At 41.4% G+C, this 22331-nt stretch overlaps 4 protein-coding genes across 6 annotated transcripts; 3 read left to right on the top strand and 1 right to left on the bottom strand.

Moving 5' to 3' along the window:
• Positions 1012-1902, top strand: LOC8058547. Its single transcript, XM_002450242.2, has one exon. The coding sequence runs from the start codon at positions 1183-1185 to the stop codon at positions 1570-1572; it is 390 nt and encodes a 129-aa protein (XP_002450287.1). The 5' UTR covers positions 1012-1182; the 3' UTR covers positions 1573-1902.
• On the top strand, positions 5670-8983 carry LOC8058546 (putative receptor-like protein kinase At3g47110). Its single transcript, XM_021461408.1, has 3 exons — positions 5670-6657; positions 7248-8351; positions 8476-8983. Exons 1-3 carry the CDS (start codon positions 5670-5672, stop codon positions 8874-8876), a joined length of 2493 nt encoding a protein of 830 aa, XP_021317083.1. The 3' UTR covers positions 8877-8983.
• Positions 13068-19464, top strand: LOC8070637 (transcription factor TGAL4). Of its 3 annotated transcripts, none has more exons than XM_002450240.2 (13): positions 13068-13434; positions 13541-13695; positions 14051-14175; positions 14684-14802; positions 14955-15104; positions 16430-16480; positions 16633-16692; positions 16792-16869; positions 16962-17004; positions 17111-17382; positions 17678-17914; positions 18394-18536; positions 19009-19464. In XM_002450240.2, the coding sequence occupies exons 2-13, from the start codon at positions 13589-13591 to the stop codon at positions 19088-19090; spliced, it is 1467 nt and encodes a 488-aa protein (XP_002450285.1). In that variant the 5' UTR covers positions 13068-13434; positions 13541-13588; the 3' UTR covers positions 19091-19464. The 3 variants fall into 3 exon arrangements, with proteins under 3 accessions (XP_002450285.1, XP_021317278.1, XP_021317277.1); XM_021461603.1 differs by having other exon boundaries at positions 13538-13695; positions 14958-15104; XM_021461602.1 differs by having other exon boundaries at positions 13069-13434; positions 13538-13695.
• LOC8058545 lies at positions 17521-21682 on the bottom strand. The gene is made up of 4 exons (XM_002448963.2): positions 21479-21682; positions 20148-20738; positions 19833-20013; positions 17521-18115 (listed from the first exon to the last, which is right to left on the bottom strand). Exons 2-3 carry the CDS (start codon positions 20683-20685, stop codon positions 19835-19837), a joined length of 717 nt encoding a protein of 238 aa, XP_002449008.1. The 5' UTR covers positions 20686-20738; positions 21479-21682; the 3' UTR covers positions 17521-18115; positions 19833-19834.

Here is a 22331-nt window from a genome sequence, read left to right as displayed (position 1 = left end):
TGGTGTGTCCTTTGAGTGGCGTTCATGTGAAAGGTGCTCATCGGGGTAGAGTGTGTGTACACTTACGTTGATAGGGGTCTGCTTGTGTATACGAGTGTCTACGTTTGTATTGTATCTCAGAGAAAATATTAAAAGTGACAAATGTGTTTAATTTATAATAATTACAAGAGTAATTTAGTGCATTTAAATGTAGGACACTTAGTTGCTACTTTTTTGTTGTTTTTGTAATAAAAGTTATGTAATTTAGATACAATTCATGGGTTACTTTGGATTATTTTTCACCATCATAGAGGTGAGTATTTTAAACAAAGATTAAGGGTTAAATTGTTAGTAGTAGTTTAGACTGAAAAATAGGCAGCTAAATTTAACAAACCCACATATTGATGTGTTGTCTCTGGTTCTTTTAACTTCATTCCAAGATCTCTGATCTGACAGTGAAAGAGGAAGACCAATACTGCTTCCATAGTTCATTTTTAAACTAATTAGCCCAGTCATATAAACATAAGATATTTAAAACAGAGGTGGTACCACTAAAAGGCCAATCTTTCTATAACCTTGAAAATTAAGATTAATCTTTGTAAAGAAAATATTCCACTCTTTTTAAATACATGACAATATATAGGGAATTAAAACTAGTTAGTTAGACCTCATACATTTGAAAACCGAGGGAATACGTTTCTCTAGCAGATGTAACAACTATGTGTAATTTCTGCGAGTTTTCAGAACAGATATTTCTATATTATGTGTGTGTGAACTGTACCTAGTGCACTGGGCACACGCGCCACAATATTTTATTGATCGACCTGACACAAAGCATGTCAAAGCAAGTCAAGAACAGCAAGGAACAAAAGGGCAGGTTGGGCTCTCTCATTTCTTGTGACAGTGGGCTAGTCATCATAGCTAGCTTTAGCATACACGAAGCAACATTTCCATTGGTCGGCCGATGGCATTCATGGAATAAGCACTTAGATGTTGGGTCCAATCCATACAGCACTTCCTTTAAATACAACAATCCACTACTGCCTCCAACCCCCTCACTCACCTACACCACCCTTTCACCACTACCACACAATTGTGAAAAAATTGTGATCTTGTTCCAACTTCCAAGAACAGAGCTTCTTCAGAACTTCACCAATACAATTCTAGCTCCTTTGCAGCTATCTTGGATCATCAGCCATCATCATGGGAAACTGCCTGGTGATTCAAGACAGGAAGGAGATCAAGATCATGAGCGTCGTGGACGACGGCGGCGAAGTCCTCAAGATGCCATCCCCGGTGGGCATGCGCATGCGCAGCTTGAAGGTCCCGGCCGAAGCCCTCTGCGAGCGCCTACCGGCGGCGGCGGCTGCTGCTGCCGGCGTCGACGACCCTGCTGCTGGCGCCGCCGTCAGGGTGAAGCTGGTGATCAGCAAGCAGGAGCTGAAGAAGATGCTCGACAAGGAGGGCATGTCGCTGGACGACATGGTGTCTCTCATGCGCAAGGAGGCGAGTGGCCGAGAACAGGAGGAGGAGTTCTGCTGTGGAGGGTGGCGACCGGCGCTGGAGAGCATACCGGAAGGCAGCGATCTCTAGCACGTACGTTATACTGCCTGGCATCGTTCTTCGATCATCGATCAGATTCTTGTGAAAGTCACAGGATCAGTGATCGTGCCTACACTACATACATACAAGAAGTTACACAAGATACTTTTTGGAATAAGCGTAAGCAAAGCATATGTATGTTGGGTATAGCATATATACACATGTAGATTATTATATATAGAAAGAGATATAGTATAGATATAGATGGTAGGAGTTTTGAGATAGGGATTCTCTTCATCTTTTCTTGTTGGTTACATGCTTTGTAAAGAAGAGGTAAAGATGATCCTGGAAATCAAGCAAGTTTTTATGTATATCGTACTATACTATGTGTCCTCATCGGTGCTTCAGTTATCATAGGTATAATCCCAAGGGATTCACATATGCTTCTTCTTATCTATTTGGTCTTTATTAATTGTCATCTTCCTATCTGTAGGACAGCAAGAGTTTTCTTGTAGTAGAAAAGAACAGTTGAGTTTATAAGGAAATCGGACCCGAATACCATATAGCTAGCTACAACCACACTTCTACAAACAACTTCGGTACAATGATCAACATAGCTGACAACACGGCTTTTAGAGGGTGAAAACAGGTGAAACTATGGCATGACTATAATTTTGCTAGAATAACCCATGGGACAAGAAGTTCACCCATAATAACAACTCAACGGGAGGAACAACTATGTTGGGAGTCTTGGGGACGGGCAAACCGGCCTTTGCCCTGTTACTAACACACCAACTAAAACAACTACGAAGACAAAGCCATAATTATAGGAGCACCAAGCAAACTAAAACAACTTTGACAACCCATCGACAACCACAACCGGAGCCCCTCGAAAATACATCTAGAAGGTGGAGACGAGATCATGCACCATCACTACTACATAAACTATTTTTAGGAACATATATGTTCCTTTTAGTCCAAAGATGACTCTATCAAATATTGTCTCTAAAATGGTTTTTAAGTTAGCTAACCTCTAAAAATTGATTGTTAAAGTTGGTTGGGCTAGAAATGTCCTCTATTTTTAGTTTCCGTCCGCTTCTAGAAATCAATTATAAAGGCAATTCGATAAATCGATGATTTTTGGAGACACATAAGTACAAGTTTTCTGTAGTATTTGGGATTCTAACTTTCGGCTCCAATTTCATGAGTACACCAATCCCAAAACTGCCGGAAGCCAAATTAGATACGGTCCTAGGTTCTTCCATAGCATATAGTTATAATATTATTGTGTAGTGTGATTTTACATATTACTCCCTCCGTCTCAAATTATATGATGTTTTGGCTTTTCTAAATACATTGCTTTTACAATATATCTAAACATAGTGTATGTCTAAAATATATAGCAAAAGTTATGTATCCAAAAGTGTAAAAAAAATTCTTATTATTTGGAAGAGGGGGTAACATATAGTTATGTTATTCTGCACTGTCGGCATTAACATGAAGATGGAAGTTAGCATGAGTTAAATCCAAAGAATTTTTTTTTGAGTAAAGTTAAATCCAAAGAATTCACACGGTAAGCTTAGCTACTAGTAATAGACAGTTCCTTCAGTACCAAAAAATGACAGTTCCTCCTACAGTAGCTTTTAGTTTCTTTCAGCACGGAAATAGACGCACGTCACTTTCGATCTTGGATGCTGCGAAATCGATCTGTCTAAACAACCAAGGTCTGTCATGTCGGCATGCATGCATGCCAAGATCAAAATGCGATGATGTTCTCCAAGATCGAACCCAACGGATTTATGATAAACTAGCAACATCAGAGTGACTTCCAATACTGAAGAAGATATTTCGCCTAGCTAGTTTGTGCTTACCTTACCTGTCCCTAAACAAAATCTGGAAATAATCATCACGAGGATGTAGCCCATCATCACAATGCCCTGGTGAAATTTTTTGGTTTTGAATACTGTAGCACTTTCGTTTGTATTTAGTAATTGTTGTCCAATCATGAGCTAACTAGGCTCAAAAGATTCATCTCATAAATTACAGGCAAATTATGTAATTAGTTATTTTTTTAATCTATATTTAGTGCTCCATACATGTGCCGCAAGATTTGATGTGATGGGAAATCTGAAAATTTTTTTGGAAATTAAAAAAGGCCTCAGTGAAACAGACTCAGCAATCATTTTGTGCTTGTGCCTCTGTAGCCCTTCTTTTTTTTGGACGAAACATATGCCTCGGACTCAAATCAGTGAGAAAAAATGGCAGCAATTTTCAATTCAGTATATCTGCCAGAAAAGTGAAAACTGATGAAAAATCGCATTGGGCCCTAATGTGAAACGACAACCAGTATCATCATGGCCTGATGGCCATCGGCCCACAGGTGAGCACGTGCTCATACTGGGCCCATTGGGTAGTATGGGCTGAACCCAAGCCCAAGCCCAACAATCGCTTCGGCGGCGAGGAGGGCAGGCGCGGCGCGGCGCGGCGGATGGTGGTGCTACAAGCGCCGCCGCGGCGGCGGCGACGGCGGCGGCGGAGATACTGAGGGACCGGCGCCGCGGCTGGGTACGCGAAGGGCGGCGGACCGTTGCTGCTTGCACTGCCGGGAGCGAAGATGGTCGGCACCCCCACGCCTGTAAGCCCTTTATCAATTTGAGCTGATTCGTTTGCCTCTCTGCAATTACGCCTGCACATTTGTGATTACCATTGACTCACTTAGGCCTTATTTAGTTCACCTCAAAATCCAAAATATCGAATCTTGCGGCACATGCATGAAGTATTAAATATAGACAAAACAAAAACTAATTACACTGTTTGACTGTAAATCGCGAGACAAATTTTTTTTGACCCTAGTTAGTATGTGATTGGACAATATTTACCACAAACAAACGAAAGTGCTACAGTAGCGAAATCCAAATTTTTTTCACATCTAAACAAGGCCTTAATTCAGTTGTCGCTTTGGCTCTTTGTACTGTATATCTACCCCTTACAAATGCCATCAGCACCATCAAGATTTTAGACTCCTACTATGTCAAAACTATGGATCAAATCTAGTGTAGGTGCTACTTTCTGCGACTCGGAGGTACCAACTAAAAATTGCATTTGCACGAATGTATGAGCAGGAACAGCTAGGGAATTAAAAGAACAGAACTGATATGTAGAACAGAGGAAGCACTTGATCTACCATAACCAAAGTGGAAACGAAAACTACGCATAATTTCTAGCATTTGCTCAGTGACCTATATGTTTCTGTAATCTGACTTAACCTAGATTTTTTAGAGTTTTTTTTTTCTAAACTCAACTTTTCAGAGTTGGACGTGGTCCACCATTGTTGCTTATCGGCTAGTCGTAGCCATTTGGCACACAGATCTCGACTCAGGAATTATCAGTCCTGCCTTTGCTTGTTTTCTTAGTGCGAGTGTAATGTAACAGAAAATTTAACCCTCAGGCCGGCACGAGACTGACTTATAATTTGGACCTAAACTCTTTCTTAATATACATGTAGAATAAGATACACATGCCATTTGTTTTTGAGGGGTAAAAAAAATGCTCTCATGCAGGACGCTGTCTAACTCAGTAGCTGACCTGCTTCCTCATAATTAATGGTAAATGTCCGTTCGTGGACCCAAAACTTTGACCAAAGTCCACAGTTTTGGGTTTGGTTTGTAATTTTGTCAGTAAAGTTGAAAAGCCTGCCGATTGAATAAGAGTGAGAAAATGTCAATAAAGCATGACATATGAAATGTCCTGATGTAATGCCTTGAACACTTGTTTACACCTATTGAATTGCGCAAGTGCAACTCACATCCAGTATAAGATGGTGCTGCTGTGTTCCTCCAAGTTTCTGAGAGATGCCCTGTGTGTGAGGCTTTGTCTCTTTCTCAGAGTGTCTGCATATCGTAGACTTCCTTCGGGCTATTTTGATCTCAGTTGTTACTAAAAGTCTTCTATTTGAGCCGGGACTCCAGTCTGGCGTCATGAGCAGGCACTTGCTGGTACTGGTACACTCCAAATCTTGGTTTTTACTTTTTGTTTTTGGTTTGTATTTCTTTATCTTAGTTTTTCTTCATGCAAAAGCGAGCCTAGCTAATGTGTATTGCAATTTGTTGATGTTCTTCTTTATGTAGTAAATCACAAAGACCACAACTATGGCTGCTAAGGAATACATGAAATTTGCCATGCTCATGCCTTGGGCCACAATAATGTTGCTACTTTCCTGTGGAGCTGGGACCATCAACTGCATGACCCTCAACGGGAATGACACAGATTTCATCTCCCTCCTTGACTTCAAGCACGCAATCATGAATGACCCAAAAGGAGCGTTGAGCTCATGGAACACCACCACCCACTTCTGCAGCTGGGAGGGAGTGGTGTGTAGCCGGACCCGTCCGGAGCGCGTTGTCATGTTGAACCTGTCCGGGCAGGCTTTGGAGGGTCATATTTCTCCTTCCCTAGGGAACATGTCATATCTCATTTCTCTTGAGCTCTCCAGAAACAAGTTCTATGGCCAGATACCTCCTAATCTCGGCTATCTGCACAAGCTCAAGCATCTTGGCCTAGGTAACAACTCGTTACAGGGAAACATTCCGGATGCAGTTACAAATTGTTCCAACTTGCTGGTGTTAGACCTTCAAGGAAACTTGCTGGTGGGAGAGATTCCCAAGAAACTAGCCCTCCTGTCCAACCTATTACATTTGCGGCTTAACTCTAACAACTTCTCAGGGGCCATCCCACCTGACCTAGGTAACATCACAACCTTAGAGTATGTCTATATTCATTATAACCAGCTCCATGGAAGCATTCCAGAGGAGCTTGGCAAGTTATCCAATATGTCGGACTTGTCGCTTGGTGGAAATATGCTGTCAGGTAGAATCCCAGAAGCTCTCTTTAATCTCTCCTTGCTACAACAACTGGCCATGCCACTGAATATGCTACATGGTCCATTGCCATCTAAATTCGGGGATTTCCTCCCTAGCCTCCAAGTGCTTCTCTTGGGTGGTAACATGTTGGGAGGTCACATCCCGGATTCCCTAGGCAACGCATCAGAGCTTCAGTTAATAGATTTGGGATTTAACTATGGCTTTACAGGAAAAATCCCTCCTTCCCTTGGTAAACTTTGGAAGCTTAGAACACTAAGTCTCCATGATAATAATCTTAAAGCAAATGATAGCCAAAGCTGGGAATTTCTCGATGCATTGACCAACTGCACTCTTCTAGAGCGGCTTTTACTCACTGGAAATCAGCTACAGGGAGTACTGCCAAATTCAGTTGGTAACCTTTCCTCTAATCTTAACGACCTCACGCTTTCAATCAATATGCTATATGGATTAGTCCCGACAAGCATAGGAAACCTTCATAAACTAACTACGTTAAAACTATCGCTCAACAGTTTTACAGGTCCGATTAATGGATGGATTGGAAATATGGTCAATTTACAAGCTTTATACCTTCACCATAACAACTTCAGTGGTCATATTCCTGATTCCATTGGTAATGTTTCAAAGCTGTTAGATCTGACTCTAGAAGTAACAATTTCCATGGTCCCATACCATCAAGTTTAGGGAAACTTCAAGTACTCTCAATTTTAGACCTCAGTTATAATAATCTCGAAGGAAATATACCAAAAGATCTCATTGCAATCTCTGTTGTTCAATGTAAATTATCCCACAACAATCTTGAAGGCCGAATACCTTATGTTGGTAACCATCTACAGCTCAGCTATCTGGATCTTTCATCCAACAAGCTTACAGGGGAAATTCCACCTACTCTGGGCACTTGCCAGCAATTACAAACTGTCATATTGGACTCAAACTTTCTCTCCGGAAGTATCCCCGCATTGTTCGGCCAACTTGGCAGTTTGACTGTGCTCAACCTTTCTCGCAACAATTTCTCAGGCTCTATCCCAATTTCTCTAAGCAAGCTGCAGCTTCTTACACAATTAGATCTGTCACACAATCACCTTGACGGTGAAGTGCCAACAGAAGGGGTATTCACAAACACAACAGCCATTTCACTTGATGACAATTGGCAGCTTTGTGGAGGTGTACTAGAACTGCATATGCCTCCATGCCCTAACCCTATGCAGAAAAGAATTGTATGGCGACACTATTTTGTAATAATAGCGATCCCCGTAATAGGCATTGTGTCCCTTACGTTGGTGATATATTTTATCATCTCAAGAAGGAAGGTGCCAAGAACACGGTTGTCGCTGTCTTTTTCTGGTGAGCAATTTCCTAAAGTTTCCTACAAGGATCTTGCTCAAGCCACGGATAACTTCACAGAATCTAGCTTGGTTGGGAGAGGAAGCCATGGCTCAGTGTACAAAGGGAGGCTAATAACTCCGGAACCCATGGTTGTGGCTGTGAAGGTTTTCGACCTTGCCATGGAAGGGACAAATGGGAGTTTCATATCAGAATGCCAAGCTCTGAGAAATATCCGGCACCGCAACCTTGTTCCAATTCTAACTGCATGCTCAACGATTGATAACATGGGAAATGATTTCAAAGCTCTAGTCTACAGGTTTATGCCCAATGGAAGCTTGGATACTTGGTTGCACTCACCTGGCTATGGCAACCTGGATCTGTCACAAAGATTGAAAATAATTGTTGATATAGCTGATGCACTGCGGTATATACATCATGATTGTGAGACTCCCATTATTCACTGCGACTTGAAGCCCAGCAATATTCTTCTTGACGACAATATGGGTGCTCATTTGGCAGACTTCGGCATCGCAAGGTTCTACCTCGAAACCATATCACAGACAGTTGGAGATTCCAGATCAACTGGCACGATAAATCTGAAGGGAACAATTGGGTACATTTCTCCAGGTGACAAAAAGGCATATAAAGCTGTAACCTTTTTTTATTTGATAACAATACACACGCAGTCATTTAGATTATTAATTATGTCATGCTAAACTGTGCCTTTTTTTTTTCTCCTAATGATGTTCAGAATATGCTGGAGGCAGTTTCCTGTCGACTTGTGGAGATGTGTACAGCTTCGGTGTAGTCCTGATGGAGATGTTGACGGGGAAAAGGCCAACTGATCCTCTTTTTTGCAATGGACTCAGCATCATCAGCTTCTGCAAGACAAGCTTTCCTGATCAGGTACTTGGCATGGTCGATGCTCATCTCCTTGAAGAATACCAGGAGTGTGCTCGAGGAGCAAATCTGGGAAACGAAAACAGAGTCCTCCGGTGCTTGTTGGCCCTGGTGAAAGTGGCACTTTCTTGCACTTGTGAGGCCCCTGGCGATCGAATAAGCATGAGAGAAGCAGCTGCAGAATTGCACAAAATCAAAATGTCCCATTGTATTGGATTTGGGGGTCGAACGGTGGATGCTAATTACGTATAATTCATTAGTTTGGCACATGGTATGTTAGTATTTATATTACTAGATGAACTCTCCATGCGTTGCTGTGGGAAATTCACGTCGAAAGTGATAAACATTCTTCTTAAGAACTGGATGCATGCTACTATATAAATGATTAATTATCGCCATATTGTGGTTTATATATTTGGCACGTTTATACTATTATCGCTAGATGGTTGGGATCTCTAAATTTTACTTTGGATACAAAGTTAATAGTGAAGCCATGACGCTAGCATCAGAAACTCCCCAAACTTTTGAGAATTCAAGGCTTCAAATAATGTGCAAAGCATATCACTGACATTTGAACTGAAACAGGGAAAATTTTATCAACGGTAAACATCCATTTGACCTCGAAGGGGTTGAAGATAAAACATGGAAGAAGTAATCAATGGCATGTTGTAAAACTAATTATTATTTGTCAAGCTCATATATGCACGGATTCATATATCTAATGCAGGCTTGAAAATGCAGGATATAACTGAGCTCGTGATAGAAAAGAGGACTTCAAAAAGCATACCATGAAATGATGAAAAGAAAATTTTCTAGCCTTGATTTCATTGTACTGGAGGAGCACAATGAAGAAAATTTTCAAAAAGCAACCAAACATGATTCAGTCTGTCCACGTTTAGCTAAGAAACAGAAACGTGAACCAAACAACATCTTGTACTGGAGGAGCCAGACTTGAATTGACCTGGTTTGTTTTTGCTAGCCAGGCTTGGTGGAGAAGAGAACCAAAGACACCCATATAAAATTCATGGAGTCCATCAGCGGTTACTGCAAGGAGAATTATGGTGAAGAAGATGAAGAGTATGTTTTTTTCTTCAATGGATGATTCTGGAGGTGCATGCAAAGCGGCGGTGCCTATGGCAATGTATATATTTGGGCCGAGAAGATCACATGATAGGAGGCCCTGTTCTAAAAGCAGACCATCAGCTCGTAACTGGGCCCAGTTGCTAGAAGGTAAGCACATGCTCTTATGGACCGGAAACGACATTTGCATACAATGGACAGGCCCAGTACCAACCAGCCCAACCCACCTAGCCCAGCCAAGCCCAACGCCAACCTAGATAGTTCTCCAGATTGTCTTCGCATGATGAAAATCAAAGAAAATATATTTAATAGTTTCGTTATTTACATGATTGTTGTATATATATGTCCCTACATTCCAAAAGGGATGCAAACAATAGGGTTTGTTTAAGTCAAACTAGTTTAGATTTGATTAAATTTTCATTGAATAGTATTAACATTTATGTCTCAGTTAGGTTTAATTTACTAAAAAATATATTACATATTAATTTAATGGTACTTATTTTTATATCATAATTATTAATATTTTTTATTTAAATTTAAAACAAAAATAACATTTTTTTTGGAAGGAGAGAGTATCAACCAGGATGTGCATGTCCAAGCTTGATTTCAATTTCGCTTCTGAATCACATCATATATGTCAAATATAATCTTAATTATCACAGTAAAAATAGTAGATAAAATAACTAAGCCTATATATGTACGGTCGGTGAGCATCGCAGAATATGCAGGTCTATTCTGTATATATGAGCACTAAACAAATGCCATTGCATTGCATCAGCCACTATCTATGTCAAATTAAATGCACGCCGTTTTCTAACGAGGACGGAAAGTTTACATGCTTACGGTGCACTTAGGCATGCCTTATTTGGAAGTTTTCCAGCACAAGGAATGACCTAATCCTCATGTCATGCGTGCATACTGCATACACAAGCTTTGCTAATAAGCTAGTACTAACTTACATGTTTCAGCTCCGACCATGCATGTTGCTTAAAAATGTACGCAACACTAATAATTCTAATCATGGAAACTACTAATTAATCTAAAACGAATCCAACCAGCACCACTTGGCTTGACAATTGTTATATAGAGGCTAAGCAAGCTACAACAAATCATGCAAATGAGGTTTCAACAACCTTCTGTACCAAATGTACATGTACATGCATCAAAACTTTTTCTTATTCTTATTAAAAAAAACTTTTCCTTATTCTTTTAGGCATGATAGAAAATGGTGATAAGGCATAATTTTCCATCTGTGGCAGCTCGGTTCATGCATCACCAAATCCAATCATATACATTCTCCCTTTTGTTTGGGCAATTATATAAACTCTATGTCTTGTGCACATTTTCATGCTAATCATTGGAAGGAAAATAGTGGATGAGGACAGAGGAGGGAAAGGCAATAAAAAAGGCCTGATAGGAACGGCATGGATTAATTAGTGAAGTACTTTATTTTGTTCAAATATAAAACGAAAGGGACATCTGTTCTGCTTCCAGCTAACCCTCTCCCCTAATTGAAAAAAGGTTCTATGTCGAGGTGAATTGGTGATCACTGACAAGGGATCATGTAGGATAACACTTACTTGCTAATTTTTATCTCCTCCTTTATGCACATCTGATGTGGAATCACACAGCAGTGGAGTAGTTGTGTGTTTTCATCACTGTAATCTAAGTACACATCAGTTGAGTAAATGTGACTAGTCCTTTTCAAAAGAAAAAAGAAAAAGAAAGTATATGACCAAGTTCAGGGGTGACTTTAGGAACCAACTGTGAAGTTTCTGGTTTGCACTTTTGAATAATCACCCAATTAGGCAAAGTGTTGCTTTCAATTGCTGTTTAAATATTTGTGTGTGTGAAGATGTCGAACCATATACGGATTATTTAACCATGTAGTGACTCAATGACGAATTAGTACAACACATCAATGAATAGACTTAACAAAGGACTCAAGACTTTAATATGCTAGCTCGAGCGATTTGGATAGGGATATTATTATTGGATTGGTGTGGGATTAGGTTCTGTTTGACAAGCCATGGATGTTGACTCATTAACAGGGGACAGTGAGCGACCAAATTAATATCAGGAATCAAAAGGCTATATTGGTGTTGCCCTGTCCAGTTGGCCTGGTCATTACTTTACTTTCTTGCTGCATGCATAATTGGCCATCGAAATAAATATTGGAGAATACACTGAATTGCAGTTTCTAGCCAACTGATGCAATGTTTATTTCTCAAAGCTACACTTATTTCCAACATGTTTAGATTAACATTACATTTTCAGTCAATACAGACTTGATCTAGTTTAAATAAACAACACAATATATTATGTTTACATTTACTAATGAAAATCCATGTTGAGAGCTAGATAAAACTGTAAACATCTATTATTGGGCCAGATTTTCTATATAAATAAAGGTATGACTATGGAGAAAAGAAATGCTAAAATATGGTTTGCAGTGTTCATATACCCTAAGGCAACATCGTTTTGACCATTTTTTTTGTGTGCCCTGGCATTGACATTCCTATTTGTTGTCCCACTCCCGCTCTGACTTGATTTTTTTCCGAAAAATGTGGGGTCATTTTATTAATAGAGGAAGAAGAAATACAGAAAAAAACAACAACAGCAGAAAAAGTATTTGATAATTTTGGACATTTAATTTCGATAATGATGAGCTAAGTGATCTAGAATTAAACTTAGATGTGGACTCTGTTCGCTTGGCAGAAAAGTCATGGCTAAAAGTATTGTTCGCTGATTTATTGTAAGCGAAAACACTGTTGAATAACTGACAGCAGATAAACTTAAGCAAACAAGCATATGGTCAAAGTCCAAACTTGAGGTGAAACACGGTTGAGTAGAGAATCGGTTGCAGGTTTAAAAAGGAGGAGCCTAGCCCATAGGATTGTGAGTGAAACTGTAATTCTTTCTATGCCATCCTTTTTTTTTGAAACAAATGCCACCTAAAATTTGAGAATAAGTGGCGTACTCATACTCCCTCCGTCCTAAAATAAATGTCGTTTGTGCTTTTCGAGAAACAACTTTGACTAAATGTATATTAAAAATATTAATATTTATGGTATACCATTAATTAGTATCATTGGAAAGATATTTGAATCTAGTTTTTTTTTAAAAATATTTGGAGATACAAATATTGCACACCTTTTCTACAAATCGAGTCAAACTTGTGGCACGAAAAACAAGTAATTTGGGACCGAGAGAGTATGATGTATCCATCACATATGTTTCAATGTTTGCAACAAAAGAGGGGCATGCAAATGCAATAAAAAAAAAGATAAACAAAAGAGACCTGCTGGGCCAACCAAAGAGGGCAGTCAGTTCCAATGTGATAAACTGATAAGAGTGCAGCCTGGGATTCCTGTGGCTTCATGACAAAAGTTTTCAGGTGAAGACAAAGCCCTAGACCTCCTCTCCCTCTCTCCCCTCTCTCTCTCTCTCTCTCTTTCTCCAAGGATAGGGAAAAGGGGAGAACAAAATCACAGTACAAAAGCAGGCTACAAGGACAAGATCTTCCTCTGGACTGTGGGATTCTCACACCTATAACCTACTACACTGTCATATATCAAACAAGAATAGAGAGAGCTTCAGCGTGTGAGCAAGAGCAACTCAGAATAGAAACAACTAGTCAAGACTGCCTGCCTGCCCTCGGCTCCAAGCTACTTTGGTGTTCCTGGGCTAGGCCTAGGCCTTTGTTGCCCTGGAACTCTCATTAATTCCGGTATGTGTTATTTGGCTCCACCTCTCTTTCCTTTGCATGTGGGATTTTCAGATAGCTGTTCATGACCAGCAGATTTGGTTATGTTCTTCTGTTTTGGATGCAGAAGCCTGAAGGTTGCTAGTTAATCCACAAGAAGTAGAAGGAGCCTCGCAGGATGGGAGAAACTAGTAGTTCTAGTCATTCAAGGCAGGATCCTTCACTTCTTGGCTATGGCTTCCATGGCGCCATCGCCAACTCCACTACTACCCCTGCAAACTTCTTGTAAGAAACTAAGAACACATCTCTCTCTCTCTCTCTCTCTCTCTCTCTCTCTCTCTCTTATTCTTTTTGCCATTGGGTGTCATATTCTTTTTTGTCTTTTGGCGACCAAGATTTTGTGCAAATGCAAAATTAAAGCTGAATGGCCTGCATCTTGCACTTCTTTTTTAAGTTCATACAGATTTCTGCATGCTGTCCGCGGTTTTAAACTCCCCAAGTTCTCTGCCTTCCATCTTCTGTCATTATTATTTGTCGTTTTTTCCCCCAACGTTCGGCATGCTTCCTGCCCCTCTAATGTTTTTTCTCTACCACAAATGGTTAGCCCAAAACTAAAGTTGCCCTTTCACATGCATGGCAGTGACCAAGAAGGAGCAACCTATTTTGGAGAGCTGGAAGAAGCGTTCATGCATCAAGTTGCCTCCCTCAGAAGAACTCAACAGCAGGCTGCAACCGTCTCTGCACCTCATCATGGAGACACCAAGCGTACGCCAACCCCATCCCCCCTCTTCCTCTGTCTCTCAGTCTCTCTCTAACCAAGACCAAGAAAGCACACAACCTTTTCTCTCTCTGGCTGGCCAAAGGCCAAGAATACACAACATTGTGAGGCACTTTTACAGTAGGTTAGGGCATTGTAGTCAAAAGTAACCATGCAAGAGCAGCAGGAGTGGCAGTTGTGCTGCAGGCTGCAGCAGCTGTACACTTGTGTGTGGTGTTGCGACTGTGATTCCTCTCTCTCTCTAGTGTCTATGTAGAGTGCAACAAGTCTCCATGGCAGTACAACAGTACCGTGGTACCAACTCTCTGGCTTTCTGCAGGCACAACAAGCTCAAAGCTCCACTCGCTTTCACTGCCACACTGGCCCCCACTTCCCTTCCCTTCCCTTCCCCCTCCTTGTGATCCCAATGCATCCTTTCAGTTTCACCTCTGGAACTTGGATAGTACATGTAACATGTCTTGATCTCCTCCTCTCCCCTATGATATCTTCTTGCAGCCTTTCCCACTGCTGCTACTACTACAGCTACAGCTGCAACGGCTACCACTGCTGCTAGGCCACCTCCTACACTGGACATCTTCCCAGCTTGGCCTATGAGGTCTCTTCACACACCCAAGGTATGGATGGACCTCCGCTTGGCCGGCTACAACTTGTATAGAGTTTATTTATCTGTTCACATCCATCACATATACAGCCAGTACAGGCAAGCAAGAACACAGCAAGTTTGCAACTGCTCTCTCTATAGCTCCCTTTTCTTTTTGCACGTCAGGAGTGCTCGAATGTGACAGCAGACAGCACAGACGACTCAGAGAGCAGCAGCAAGAACAACAGCAACCACTCCTCAGATCAACTCGGAGCAGCAGCAAACATGGCGACCCAGTTCGATCAAGCTTCACAGCAGCAGCAACTTCAGCACAAGGTATGTAGGCATTTCATTTCCCTTTGATGTCCATCGCCGCATCTCTTATTTTCTTCTCTCTTTTTTTTGGTGTGTGTGTGTGTGTGTGTGTGTGTGTGTGTGTGTGTGTGTGTGTGTGTGTGTGTGTGTGTGTGTGTGTGTGTGTGTGTGTGTGTGTGCATTTGTTCTTCTTTGGTCTTTTTCTTTGCTTCTTGAATTCATCCGTCTCTCTTTGGGTCTTGCTCATCCTTATCAAGTTATCATGGACTTGTGTTCCCTATCATGGCATCATGTAGCTAAGCTAGCTACATGCTCCTATTGGTAGAACAACACATTATTCAAGGGCATTTATGATCTTGCTGCTCCCAAGATCGCCAATCCCAACATGTTAGGTGAATCTTTTGGCCCCTATAGAAATGAGACCAGTTTCTACTTGCTTCTTCCATCATGCTTCTTGCTTGCACTGGACTAGTATTATTAGATTAGATGGAGAATATGGCCTTTCTGACAAGAAATATTTTAGTGGAGCTTTTATTTTAGGATGATGGACAACATCTTCTAAAGGAAGTAGTAGTTTTTTTTAACACTTCAACCGGGGGGGGGGGGGATTCCTCCCCACCTGATTTTATTGAATATGGCTCAAGTTACTTAGATGCATGGAAACTTTACAGGGTTTTTCGTTAGAGCACTAGGCCTACAAAGCATCTTAGAGGAAATAGTAGTTCATCTAGAAAAAGAACTAGTCAATCTATATCGTTGGTATTTTGCTATAGGGTGTGGATAAGTCTAGAAGACTATGTAAGAGGATATGTTAGGTTAGTCCAGGATAGATCATGTACTGCCATTGGTGCTGCAATATAAGACAAGTTAGCATTCTTACAATATTATTTTGTCACTAGCTTACAAAATTGTGCCCTGATAGAAATGCACCAACTGAACCTTCTTACATATATAATGGCAACTTTGGGTCAGTGGTGCTTTAGGTACGTACTTTCTGGTCAATTGATCAACTGCCAAGATATATTGGCTGAAAACATTGTGTATGAACTGAATGATTCACACTTTAACTGAAATAAACATTGCAAGTTAGGGTGTGACAGCAGCATAAACAAAAGGCAAAACTATGTTTTGTCTGTTGTAAGAGTGCGTGGATTCCACCAAATGCACACCAATGTTTTTTTTAATCTCTGCTTGATGTAACGTGAATGTCGAGATTCTACTGTATAGTGTTTTTGCGCCATGGACACGCAAGGATGGATAGGAACACTGTTAATTGATTTCTCTTTTATTGTGTAATCGTGCTCATGTTTACTAATCTACATGTTCATGTCTACTTTGGTATGCAGAATATGGCTACAAGTTCCACTCCAAGAACTGGGAAGCCCCTTGATCCAAAGGTCTCTCTCTCTTTTGGTTATTTTAGTTACCTTTTTACAGTAATTCATATTCTCAGGGTGCTGCAGTTTACAATGTCTCTGAAGTATTTCTGTATTTGAGAATCCCAGATAGAGAATGAGCTTTTTTATATATTCTCTATTGGTGTCAACAGGTAATCAGAAGGCTGGCTCAGAATCGCGAAGCTGCACGCAAAAGCCGGCTGCGAAAGAAGGTGATGGTCTGAGCATCAGCTACATGATGAAAACTGAAGTTCTTCTCAGCGGTGACTTTAAACAAGTTCCTGACAGTTAAATTTTTCAATGTGCCATAGGCTTACATCCAGCAGCTTGAGAGCTGTAAGCTGAAGCTTTCTCAGATGGAACAGGACATGCAGCGAGCCCGTTCCCAGGTTCACTTTCTACCTTTTTTTTTCTTTTTCTTTTTGCCTGCTGACTGCTAACTCAACATCTGAAATCCTGAACTTGTGTGTTGTCCTTTTAGGGCCTATTTCTTGGAGGAGGTACAGGTGCAAACACCAGTTCAGGTGCCTCGTCTGATCCTCATTTCTCGTTCTCTACAGTAATAGTGTGTCTCAGCATGTACCATCGGTCATAGTAATACCATTTCTCTGACTGACGAGTGGTGTTCAGGCGCCGCCATGTTCGACGTGGAGTACGCCCGGTGGCTGGACGACCACAGCCGGCGCCTGGCCGAGCTGAACGGAGCTCTGCACGCACACCTGGCAGATGGTGACCTCAGAGCCATCGTCGACGACGCCCTGACCCACCATGACGAGCTGTTCCAGCTCAAGGCCATGGCGGCCAAGTCCGACGTGTTCCACCTCATCACTGGGGTGTGGACGACCCCTGCTGAGCGGTGCTTCCTCTGGATGGGTGGATTCAGGCCCTCCGATCTGCTCAAGGTATGCATTCGTTTCAGTAATCTGAAATAGAACATCAGATATCAAACTGCCTGCATTACACATAGATGTCTGCACTCACCTAGCTAGGAATCAAGGTTCGTTCTGTCAGAAAGTGCACAATGTAGGCTGACACTGGAGTAGAAAACTCAGGCAGTGTTACTTTTTCAATACTAAGATCACAAGAAATTTTCCAACCAACAGTAGGGAACAATGAACTCAGGCTAAATCAGATCACTTCTTAGTACAGCAAGATTCTCTAATTCCGATACATATACAAATTTTCATTTTGTTGCAGACACTGCTGCCCCAGCTAGATCCACTGACAGAGCAGCAAGTGATCGGCATATGCAACCTTCAACAGTCATCACAGCAGGCAGAGGAAGCTCTCTCGCAGGGCTTGGAACAGCTGCATCAGTCACTAGCTGACACCATGGCTGGTGGATCTCTGATTGACGACGCCAACATGAGCTTCATGAGTCAAATGGCTCTTGCCCTCGGAAAGCTGGCCAACCTTGAAGGCTTTGTGATACAGGTTATGGTTTCTCATCAAATCTAGAATCTCAATCAATATGTTACTATGCCAGTGTCATAGGTACTCTATAGATCCTACACAAGGGCTGCTATGATATTCCTCATTTCACTCAACTATACAGATGAGCTATGGAATAGTTGATAAAAAAAATGTTGCGGCAATAATACCATATTCAGGGTAACTTTTTGCATCTGGTCAAACCTGCATCGTAGTAAATCTTGTTAGTACAATTAGTGCCCCAAATAAGCAACTGTTTCAAAATTTTAATCTATAGAATTTGCAACACATTATCTAACGCCATGCCATCAATATTGATGTTTATATATCTGCATTCTGGAAAGAAAGGGCTCATCAACTAACCATGTAACAATATGGTTTTGGAAGGCATCTTTATATTATAAGTATAATCATGACACAGGGTAGCCAAAGAAGAATAATTTTCATGCAACATGTGCTAAAACTACGTGATTAATTTTCAGGCTGATAACTTGAGGCAACAGACTCTTCATCAGATGCACCGTATTCTGACAGTTCGGCAGGCAGCTCGATGTTTCCTAGCAATTGGCGAGTACCACAACCGCCTTCGTGCCTTAAGCTCCCTCTGGGCTTCTCGACCTCGAGAGTAAGCACGATGCAGTTCCTACGTCATCACCTATCTTTAATTGTTTTATTTAAGAAAGAAGTTCCCAACCTCTAGTTGTTGAAGGTAGTATTCACTAATGATTGGACAAGTTCAAGTACTTATTAAATATTAATACAAGAGTGACCCAGGGTTTCTGTACACGCAAGTTAAACTAATACCAAGATGTGCCCTACTAAATCAGCAAGGAATGGACCGCCTTCCTACCAGCAATCAGAACTCAAAAGTCAGCAAGCAACCATAACAAAAAATAAAGTCCTTATTCCCTGAAAAAAGGGGCCATGCCATGGCATAAGAAACAAGGAATAAACATAATTTCTGATACTTTCTCTGGATGTTTGTCCAACTAACTGAATTCTATAAAACTCAAAGAATTAGCTGAATAGCTATAGCAGATACTTTCAATATGCTTCCCTGATCTATTTATTATTGCTGGTGCCTGTGTTGCTGCCAGGATACTGGTGAACGATGAAGGAAATTGTGAGGAGATAAGCATTGCAGCACAACCATCCCAAAGCCAATTTTCAGCCTTCTGATTGACAAATGTTGTGGAACTAACCTTCAGCATAGGAGCAAGAAAAAATGACTGGGAAGAGAGGTTTTTTGGATGCAACTAGCAGACATCTGGGAGTAACAGAAGAGAGCTGGGAAATGAAGGAAGCTTTAGAACAAGGAATGTTTCTGAAACTTTTTTGTTTTGGAAAACACTTTCTGAAAATGTGTGGTGTACAAGAAAATTCCAGGGAGGTGAAATTGCTTCGCTCACTGCAGCGGGAAAGGGAAAGAGAAACACTAGAATCTGGTGTCCAGTACTATGTGTTCTTTTGGTTCTGTCTAGTCTAAATTCTTGTAACAGCTCTTCCTATGATGGAATAATCAATTCAGCAATTCCACCGATGATTACTGGTTAGATCATTGACTATGTTGAATAGGATAGTTGAGCTATCTAGTCATTTGTATGACTATGTTTATCCGCTATCTATGACTATATTAGGTTAATATGCTGTAATCTTTATATATCGATCTATTTGGTTACATGAAGAAACACATTTAAGCTAATGCCCATTCACATTCAATTAGCCAGGTGAACAAAAAAATAGTCCCAAACCTGGATATAATCCGAATATGTTAAAGGGTAGAAACACCAATACTATTGCTTAAAAAATAAATAAGAATGGCACAGAAATTACACTTGATCTAAGCAGATATGCCAATGATGTTTCAAACAGGTTTAACACCAAAGAACAAGGTCATCACAGAGGAAAATGTTCCACTTACAACTACTTATCCTTTTTCTGAGAAGCTCGTTGTTTGGACCACTCTTCCAACGTTTTCCGGTGAAGGGCGTTCATTTTTATCTTTCTTCGTTCACGGATGATGTTCTCAGCATCTTTCCAGTTCTCAGCAACGCCCAGCGCTACTAGAATTGCACACACAACACAAGCACTTCTTCCATGACCTAATATGCCCATCACGAAGAACAAACATAACAGTTAATATACTGCCAGAATACTAGGAAATACAATTATGTACACAATATGAACATCAAGTCACAATGCTGAAATTAATTCTAACAAAAGGTGGGTTACTAACCAAATGCACAATGGACATAAACCGGCTTCCCCTCAGATCTCTTTTCACAAGCCCAACGTGCAGCCTTTTCAATTTGGTGCGGTGTTGGAGCTCTTGTATCCCACGTTGCAAGACAAAGATACTCGTCTGCTGGAACGAAGCAACTTCTTGGAAGCTCACAGGTGCAATCTATGACAGACGGGCTTCCAGGGGGCAAATGTGTCAAGAGAAAGGGCCATCCTCCCAGATATAGGCCTTCCACGATCTTGTCATGCACGGACTCCTTCCTCATGTATCTCTTAACCATTGCATATGTCCGAGCAAGCAACAAGAAAGGACCAAACAGTATAAACGACCAAAATGGAAATCTTCCCACCGAATTCTTCCCCAAGATCCACGGTAGGTTGATGGCATCATGGGATGCAACCGTGACAACAAAAGCAACAATACAGGTGTGTAGGAAAGGAAGCACAACAACTCCCATGCCCAGCTGGCACAGACCAACAGATGTGACAAGAAAAGCTGTCGCGGCGATGCCGGTCACCTTGGATATCCCCATTGTTATCTTTTTATGATTATAAGATCACTTCTTCTGCGTTGCCAGGACTAAATCTGCACCAAAGTTTCCATCAGCAGGTGTTGTTTTAGCAGAGTGGTGAAGTTTGATTTTAGTAAGTGAAAACACTTCACACTTGTGGTGTGTGGCGCAGAGTTAGGTATATTCAATCTAGAAAGCAACATATGCTAAGCATGCCAGCAGCTCTTTGGCATGGAAAAAGGGGAACTGCAATACACATTTTTGGAATCCAAACTTCTTTTCCATGCGAAAATGAGTACTAGTTCCTAATAGGCCAGCGTTAAACAAAACTGAACAGCAAACTGGGAGAAAACAACAAAGCCCACAAACTCAGGGCCATCCTGCAGAAAACAACAAAGCCCAGAAACACGATTGACTTAACCATTACATCAAGCAGATTCGATCGAAATAACAAGCGTGTGCGTTTGGTTATGTGAAATGCCAACTGTCTCAGTTTGTCTCTTTTTGTTTACTTCCGAAACACCCGTCACCCCTTGTCTGTCTCATCTCAGTTTCTTTCAGAGCATGTAGGCTTAGAGAAATTCCACCGCACACTATTGACCGGATAACTAGATTCCTACCTAGATCGAAGCAGTGTGCCAAGATCCATCCGATCCAGAACATTACAAATAGAATAGATCAAACTAAACTATTACAGCAACGACATTCATTCATCACATAGAACATATCCACACTGAGATGTGGAGGTAAGCACGGGACAGAAACGAAACTACGAAAGCGCGTCAGGGATTAGCACGGAGAGCAGATTACCAACCTCGGCAAAGGCGAAGGCGAAGGCGAAGGGCGGGGCGGGGTCGGTGCCGGCCGGTGACGGTGAGGAGCGCGCCTGGGGCCGTAGCGCGGGGGAATAGGAAGGAAGCGAAGCGGGCAGGGGTGGCAAGCCAAGGGGATCCATCCGTTCCTCCCGGCGGCAGCGCAGCGGCATCGTCGGGGACGGAGACGTGCGCCTCCAACGAATTTTTTATTCCTTTTTTCCGTTTTCTCTCTCATCATCACCTGATGGGCCGTCTAAAGCGCCCTCTCAACCAGAAGTGGGCTTCCGTCCGACAGGTTGTTCCTGACTTGGCAGGTCGGCCCATTTAGTACACGCACCAAAAGAGGAAGAAAAAAAAGAAGGAAAGTCCTTTTGACCACTCTTCTTCATTCGGTTGGCACTCTTTTATATTCCTCAAAAAGGAAAAGAAAAAACAAGTGAAGGAGTTCCATCTACACCATTGATGAAATCTAGATGAACTTGAGTTGTGGGTTCTTCCATTGTGCATATGTCAAGTCAGGGTTAGCGGCACGTCAGAATTTCGATTTGAGTGGTCAATTTGAGCTTATAGGAACTAGTTAAAGCGCAAAAACATTTTGAATCTGTCATGGATGATCATTTAAACATCGATTATCGAGTTCTAATGCAATGCCGCACGCTTGGGGCATATTTGGGTTAAACCCTGAAAAAGCTGTCTAGCTCATGCAGGAGTAACCTTAGGCTTCTATTTTCCTAGGCAAGTTACACCATAAAAAACATAGGCCCTTGGTCCTTGATTTGGGTAATTATAACATCACACGTCTTCCCCCCTAGATTCATATATCAACTACGAAGTATTCAAATTTGGACTTGT

This window comes from Sorghum bicolor, chromosome 5 (genome assembly GCF_000003195.3).
Source record: "Sorghum bicolor cultivar BTx623 chromosome 5, Sorghum_bicolor_NCBIv3, whole genome shotgun sequence".
Lineage (NCBI taxonomy): Eukaryota > Viridiplantae > Streptophyta > Magnoliopsida > Poales > Poaceae > Sorghum > Sorghum bicolor.
This window is presented reverse-complemented; position numbering and strand designations above follow the sequence as displayed.